General features: G+C 60.3%; 1 protein-coding gene across 1 annotated transcript; it reads left to right on the top strand.

The window, feature by feature from the left end:
- Positions 1-1,807: 1,807 nt before the first annotated feature.
- LOC108641823 (fibulin-7-like) lies at positions 1,808-5,034 on the top strand. Its single transcript, XM_029965498.1, has 8 exons — positions 1,808-1,876; positions 2,326-2,482; positions 2,646-2,816; positions 2,986-3,111; positions 3,276-3,398; positions 3,492-3,629; positions 3,712-3,850; positions 4,581-5,034. Exons 1-8 carry the CDS (start codon positions 1,808-1,810, stop codon positions 4,939-4,941), a joined length of 1,284 nt encoding a protein of 427 aa, XP_029821358.1. The 3' UTR covers positions 4,942-5,034.
- Positions 5,035-7,573: the final 2,539 nt, after the last annotated feature.

The following is a 7,573-nucleotide window of genomic DNA, read 5'->3' as shown; positions in this document are numbered from 1 at the left end:
GAGCTCGGCCGCGCGCTCCTGCGCGCTCCCGCCTGCGTGTGTGTGTGTGTGTCTGGTCGCAGGATTTGATCCTATTCAGGACTCCAGACAGGCACCGCTGGGCAGCGCGAACAAAAGCTTGACGGGTGAGTAATAGCTCTGTCAAAACAGTTGCTCGCTGGAGCGAATGTGGCAGACAAGTCCCGGGGCCCTGGGCTGCAGCCCCGCCGGGATGTCCCGCAGCGGGGTCAGCCCCCTGTGCTCTGCCCCAGCCCCGCCGCCGGGCCGGGGTCGGGGTGTAGAGGCAGCAGGAGCCGGGGTCGCAATCGGAACCCAATTTGGGACTCTGCGAGACTGGATACCGAGGGGCTGGGGCAGTCAGGGGGCCCCTGCTACCAGCCTTCCTCCTGCCCCATGAATTAAACATGCCGGGGAGGTAACACACACCGCTGCAGGCAGGAAGCCAAATACCCGCTCCGGAGAGCTGGGCAGTGTGGTTACAGGGTGGGAGGATGTGAGGGCTGGGGGGCCGGTGCCGGGAGAGATGCCGAGCTCAGGGAGAGGGATGTCCTCAGCAGGCACTCGGGGTCAGGCAGTGGGGCCAGAGCCCAGGCTGCTCGGGGGGCTCAGTAGCACCCTGAAGGCTTTGCCCCAGTGCAGGGCTCCCAGCAACCATGGCAGCTGCTCCACTGGCACAGGGCAGAAGTGTGGGCTTCAGACATCCCTGCTGGGGGTGGCCAGGGGACAGGCACATGTGGCCGTGCCCTTTCCTCTGGGCTGCCACAGGCAGGAGGGACCCGGAGCATCCTGCCTGTCAGCTGTCAGGTCTGAGCTGGGTGTCAGCATAAACCCAGCTCTAAATGCTTCAGTTCCCTCACCTCGAGCCTAACCCCGGCCTTGAACCCTGGCCTAATGCTAATGCCAACCCCAACTCTCATCCAAACCTTCCTGCTAATATGGACCTGAACCCTTTGATCTGGTCCTAATGCTAACTCTAACCCTAAGAAAAAACCTGACCTTAGTCCTAATCATGAGTTTGATGCTAACCCGAGCTTTAAACTCCAGACCTAACCCTAATGTTAACCCTGACCCTAGTCCTAAACCCAACCTAACCCAAATGTTAATCCTAATCAATCCCAACCCTAACCACAACTCTAATCCTAACCTCATCCCTAGCCCTAATGCTGACTCTAACATTAACCCTGACCCTAATGTTAATGCTGACTGTAACACCAACCTGCATCCCAACTCCAGGCTGCATCAGATCCCTGGGGTTCCACTCTAAACTCCAGCCATGGCTGAGCTCACCCCAGCAAAGCTGTGCTGAGTCCAGTGAGTCCACAGCATTCCTGGGCTGCCCTTCCCCTCGGCCCCAGCCCCTCCAGAGAGCTGAACCCCAGCACAGACCCCAAAGCCATCTTTTCTCACAGCAGACTTTCCCAGGCTTAGCGAACGCGCGGGATTAGCCTCATCCTGCATCCCTGCGTGCTGGGAAGCCCCAGAGCTGGGGCTGGCCGTGGGGTGAGCCTGGTACTGCCGTAAGTGCCGTGACAGCCACCGCCTGGCCCCGGCATCTGCTGGCCCTGGGACATGAAAGGCCCCAAAGCCTCTGATGTGCAGAGAGGGAAAGGAACGGAAGGGAAGGGAAGGGAAGGGAGAGGCTGGCGCCAGTGCCAAGGGGAAACTTTCCTACAGCTCAGCCTCGGCCAGGAGAAAAACCAACAAACACACAGGCACACACTGCGGATAAATCCCAGCGAGTGCAGGAGCGCGGCTGTGAGCAGAACCGGACCGTCGGCGTCTTGTCCCTGCAGCCAGCCCCGGAGTGATGCTCCTCATCCCACTGCCAGCCTGGCTGGCCCTGGGCATCCTGCAGCTGCCTCTTGGCAGCGCCCAGGTAAGGACCCTCATGCCTCCCTCCCTCCAGCCCCATAGCAGAACCCCCATTGTGGGCTGATCAGCACCCACCTCTGACACCCCAGCACCCCGTCACCAGCCCGGCATGGTGGGTACAGCACAGCCATGACACCCGTGGGGCTGACCAGGGCCAAGGGGGTGATCATAGGACTTTTCCACTGCAGCAGTGAGACGATGTTAAACCCACCTGGGGCATCCAAGCTGCTCCTCAGCATCCAAGTGCCCGGGCAGGGCTGGGTGGGGAGGGCTGAGGCTGGAGCAGACATGGAGCCAGGGGCGGACCCCGATTAGAATGGGAAGGGGCTCTGCCCAAGGCAGGATGTTCAAACCAACTCCAAAGATGCTGCCTGCTTGGAAGGGTCCCCCTGGGCTGCAGCAGGGTGGCAGAGGAGCCCAGCGGGTGACAGGGATGTCCACGTGTCCCCCCAGGAGTGCCTGAGCCGGCAGCAGGCGCTCAGTGCGGTGCGGCAGATGCAGAAGCTGCTGGCGGCGCAGGAGGCTGCTCACCTGCGGGGCACGCGCGGGCTCCGGAACCAGCTTTCCATCCTCCAGAGCCACCTCCAGAGACAGCCCACCAAACGCAATGGTACCCCCGGCCAGTCACCACCACCAGTGACATCCCCACAGGGTCGCCTCTGACACCTGGACCCCCACAGACAGCCTGGGCAAGGCACCCCCAGCTCATCGCTGGATTGGGGCCGGCTCCAGCCTGGTGGTGTCCATCCTCACCCGTGTCTGTCTGTCCACAGACACCTGTCCGCAGCTGGCGGTGCCCCTGAACGGGCGGATGCTGGGCCGGAGTGTGCGGGTGGGCCACGACGTTCACTTCGTCTGCGACAGCGGCTTCCGGCTGGTGGGCTCGGGGACGCGCAGCTGCCGGCACAACCGCACGTGGAGCGGCACCCAGCCCTTCTGCAGAAGTGAAGTGGAGTGGGGTTGGGGTGCCATGGGCTCAGCCCAGCCCGTGGGCTCCTCCTTCACCCTGAGCCACGGGGTTCCATCGCTCTGCCCAGAGGCTGCAGCCACGGGCACGGGGATGAAGCGAGGATGTGCTTCTCCAGCTGGTGCTCACGAGCTGCTTCTCCCTAGGTATGGATGACTGCTCCAGCAACCCGTGTGCCAACAGCGGGACCTGCGTGGATGGTGACCAGAGCTACACGTGCCTCTGCCCCCCAGGCTGGTCAGGCCCCACCTGCCAGAGCCCCATCTACTCCTGTAGGTGCCCGGGTTTGGACCGTGGAGGATGGGGATGCTCATGGGGACAGCACCTGGCTGTGCTGCACCATCTCCCACTTCCCTGGCAGCCCCCCCCAGGGACCTCAGCCTCCACCCATCTCCCCATACCCCACCCAGCATGTGACACCCGCTGTCCCCCACAGACTGGGTGACACTGAGCAACGCCTCCTTCAGCCGCCAGCCCCGCTGTGCCGAGGGCCGCTCAGGCTCCCGGCGCTGCAGCTGCGACACCGGCTTCCAGCTGAGAGCCGGTGGGGTATGCCAAGGTAAAAGAGGGCTGAAGATGGCAGGGAGAGGGGGGAAACCGAGGCTTGGTGGCAACGGGCCCCCTGGCCATTCCCCACTTTTATCACCCCCAGACGTGGATGAGTGCCTGCTCTACCAGTCCAGCCCCCAGACCCGGATTTGCCTCCACGACTGCCTCAACCTCCCTGGCTCCTACCGCTGCCTCTGTCCCCCCGGCTACCTGCTCCATGCCGACCGCAACGCCTGCGAGGGTGAGAGTGGCAGGGCAGGGAGCATCCCGTGGGAAGAGGGTGCAGTGGGGGCAGCCCCTCTCACCCCGTGTCACCACCGCAGATGTGAATGAGTGCGCCGGGAAGCAGCACAACTGCACCCAGGGCGACCTCTGCATCAACACCTTCGGGGGCCACCGCTGCGTGCGCCCCAAGTGCCCCCCACCACGCCACAACACCAGCTACGTGAAGACCTCTGCCTTGTGAGTACTGTACTGCAGGTGGCTAGGGCTGTGTTGTGCCTTCTCCCAGACTGATGGGTCCTGCTGTGCCCTGGGGACTGTAGTGTGTCACCCAGGGGCAGCAGGGCTAGTGCCAGCCAGCACTGGTAGCAAATTGCCACGTGGGGTGCCAGGTGTGCTTGGCATGCTCCTGGATGGTCTGGGGATGCTGGAGGTGCAGGCAGGAGCACCCCGATATATGGTGGCTTTATCCAGAATCCTGCCTCCCCCCAGAGCCCCATACTGTGGGGAAAGACACTATTTCCCCTCTGCTGTGCATCCATGTGTTGCCATCATCTGGCTTCCAGCAGTGGCCATCGCACTCTTGAGACTAAATCACTTTGTGGCTGAGCAAAAACACCCAAGCAGAGGAGCATCCCTGATCTTGACATGTTCCTCTTCAGGAGGCGTGTCTGCCTCCATCCCTGGCCTCCAGCTGGGACAGGCTACCCCCAGTCCCAGCCTTAGAGCATCACCCAGAGCTGTGTGCCTGCAAGGCATGGTGTTTGCCTGGCAGAAGCAGGGACCAGGTAGAGATCCAAGGCTGGGCATGCTCAGATGTGACTGTCTTGGGTTGCTCTGCCACAGGACCAACAGTGGGGCTGGAGATGCTGCTTGTGGCGTGGGCTGGGCTTGTTTGCAAGGATGAGGGCAGCTTCCTGAGAGAGCCAAACCACAGCTCTGAGCGGTGGCACCCCTTCTCTCCCGGCAGCCAGTGCGAGAGGAACCCCTGCCCCATGGAGAACCGGGCCTGCCTCCTGGCTGCCACCTCCATCTCCTTCCACTACCTGCCGCTCCAGGCCAACCGCACCGTGCCCCGTGTCCTCTTCAAGATGTCCACCACCCGCTTCATGGGCGACAGCCTGCGCTTCGCCATCACGGGCGGACGGGGCCAGGGCGTCTTCTCCGTGCGGCGCTCCGACCGGCAGACGGGAGAGCTGCTGCTCACCAGCCCCGTGGCCGGGCCAGCCACGCTGGAGGTGGAGCTGGAGATGAGCGAGTTCTCCCGCAAAGTCCTCCTGGGCAAGCACATCTTCAAGGTCACGGTCTTTGTGTCCCCGTATGTGTTTTGATCCCCTTTGGAGGCAGGTGCGGGGCCAAGTCGGGGTCTCCCCTGGGGAGCGATGGAGCACGTTCAGCTCAGTGGTCCCAGTTCTTGTCCCATTGGAGACAGCTCTCTCCCATAATGCTTGCTCATGGCTGGCAGGGCAAAGCCACCACAGCAAAAACGGTGTCCCTGCAGGAAAAACCCTATGGGCAATGGGGGGACCAGCCTGAGTGTCTATCTCTGCCAGCCCCCCTCCTCTCTGCCTGCAGAGCACACAGAGGAGAAAGGCAGAGTGAACCAACAGCACCTGGCATGCAGGTCCAGCTTCTTGTATCTTGTAATCTCTAATAAAAGAAAAGTGGCTGTAGGAAGGGTGTCCTCCTTGCTCTGTACCCCACGCTCCTGGGGCAAGCTTCCTGGGGGCTGGGGGCTGTTCTCATGGCAGATTTGCAGAGCTTGGGGTGCCAGTAGAACTGCCAAGCCCACCCAGGGTCATGCAGTGTCAACGTCCCTTCCAGCACCACTGTTGCTGGGGGCTGTGCTGAAGGAACCCCCCAGCACAGGACTGGGAGATGGGTTAAACAGAGAATCACAGAATGGTTTGAGTTGGGAGGGATCATCTCATTCCAACACCGCTGCCATGGGCAAGGACACCTTCCTACAAGCTGCCCTGCACATCCTGCCCAACCAAGGCTGTCCTCAGCCCCTTTGGCAGTGCCTGGAACATGCTCTGGTGAGCAGGGGATGGTGATGGGACCGTGCTTCCTTGTGTCCAGGAGGCTTCCCTCTGCAACAGCTCTGACAAGAGCCAACCACACGGCTGATCAGAGGATCAGAGCTCCACAGCTCGCCAAGCACTCCAGCTGTTCCCCTGCACCCAACTCGAGGAGGGTGGGCTGAGAGAACAAGAGAGGTGCAGCCCCCAAGGCTCCTTGGGCACCCCCCGCCACCGCCGGCACGGCCAGACCCCTGCGCAGGGAGAGCCGCCGGCAGCCGGAGGTTGAAAAGGTGACGAGGGCCTTTGGGGACAGCGAGGGAAGGACATGCCGCCTCCAGGACACCCTTCCCTCGGCACACAGAAGCCTTCTCAGGTGAGTGTCCGGCCAGCACAAAGCAGCCGCTGTGCGCAGACGGCGGGCGGCTCATAAAGAGCTCCTTGTGCGCCGGGCAGCGGCTCCCGGGGCTCCGCGGGGCTCCTCGCCGGAGGACAGGGAAAAGCCTCCCCGGGGGCAGTGGAGCTGCGGGCAGGGCTGGCAGGGCTGGCCCTGCTGCGTCACCAAAATCCGCAGCTGGCTGGTGCCCACTGCGGAGAGAGGCTGGGATGCAAAGTGGGGAATTACAGGGGTAAATATTTATCCCTGCGCACGAGGTGTCCCGGCCAAACCGGCCACCACAAATGGGGTTTGGGGTTGGTTTCTTCTGCCCTTCAGGGACAACACGACTTGATTAATCACTTACACCCACGTTACTGACTGCTAATGACAGTAAAACTTCTCAAAATTCACTGCAGGCAGGATGTGGAGCAGCTGGAGCGTGTCCAGAGAAGTGCAATGGATCTGGGGAAGGGTCTGGAGCACAAGTCTGATGAGGGGTGACTGAGGGACCTGGCGGGGCTCAGCCTGGAGAAAAGGAGTGGCCATATCACTCTCTACAACTCCCTGAAAGGAGGCTGTAGCCAGGTGGGGATCAGCCTCTTGTCCCAGGTAACATGTAACAGGATGAGAGGAAACAGCCTCAAGTTGTGCCAGGAGGGGTTTGGATCGGATATCAGGGAAAAATTCTGCACAGAAGGGGTGGTCAGGGACTGGAAAAGGCTGCCCAGGGCAGCAGTGGAATTCCTGGAAGTGTTCAAAGGGTGTGTGGATGTGTCACTTGGGCATCTGGTTTAGTGGTGAACATAGTGGTGCAGGGTTAACAATTGGACTCGATAATCTTAGAGGGCTTTTCCAACCTTAATAATTTCATGGTTCTTGCTGCTTGTTTATTGATTAAGTGAAGTGGTCACAGCACCAAACCTGACAGAGTTCAGGAAGCATTTGGACAACACATGGTGTGATTCTTGGTGTTGTCCTGTGCAGGGCCAGGAGTCAGACTCAATGATCTTTGTGGATCCCTTCCAACTCATGATAATCTGCGATTCCATAATCCAGGCATCCCTGGGGTCCATCTTGGTGGAATTACTGACACCAGATGATGCTGGGAGGATTTCAAAGCAATGTCAAATGCTGCATTATCCCAGTAGCCCAGGGGATCCTTTATCTTTCATTGACAACTCTATGCTTCCCAGAAGCAATCCATACTTCCATGTCCGTTAATTTGCTTTACCTAAACACAAACCACTCCAGTAAAATTCTGCGATCTCATTTACATCTCAGTGTAAATCTGAATATATATTTATTAACAAAAATAATACGCTTCCATGCTATAAAGACTACTTGACATAATAGGGAAGGGAATTTTCCAGGAGCAGGGTGGCTTTGGCTCACAACCAGTCTCCACCGCTGGCTCCTAGGGCATCGCTAGGCATATGAAATGTCACCTCCTGGGAGGGTGGGGCGTGTCGTAGCCGGGATTTCCCCGGGCGTGGGTCTCAGTGAGGACCCCACACCGGGGCTGACGCGGGACGGAGCCTCGCTCCTTCCTCCCGTGTCCCCGCG

The sequence above is a fragment of the Manacus vitellinus genome, unplaced genomic scaffold (genome assembly GCF_001715985.3).
Source record: "Manacus vitellinus isolate BGI_N305 unplaced genomic scaffold, ASM171598v3 scaffold_10_pilon, whole genome shotgun sequence".
NCBI classification, from domain to species: Eukaryota; Metazoa; Chordata; class Aves; order Passeriformes; family Pipridae; genus Manacus; species Manacus vitellinus.
Note: the sequence above shows the minus strand (reverse complement) of the source record. Positions and strands in the feature narration are given on the sequence as shown.

Coding starts and splice junctions, on each gene's coding strand:
- LOC108641823 (XM_029965498.1), top strand. CDS start 1,808: ATGCTCCTCATCCCACTGCCAGCCTGGCTGGCCCTGGGCATCCTGCAG. Junction 2,483..2,645: donor ACAGCCCACCAAACGCAATG/GTACCCCCGGCC, acceptor GTCTGTCCACAG/ACACCTGTCCGCAGCTGGCG. Junction 3,399..3,491: donor AGCCGGTGGGGTATGCCAAG/GTAAAAGAGGGC, acceptor TATCACCCCCAG/ACGTGGATGAGTGCCTGCTC.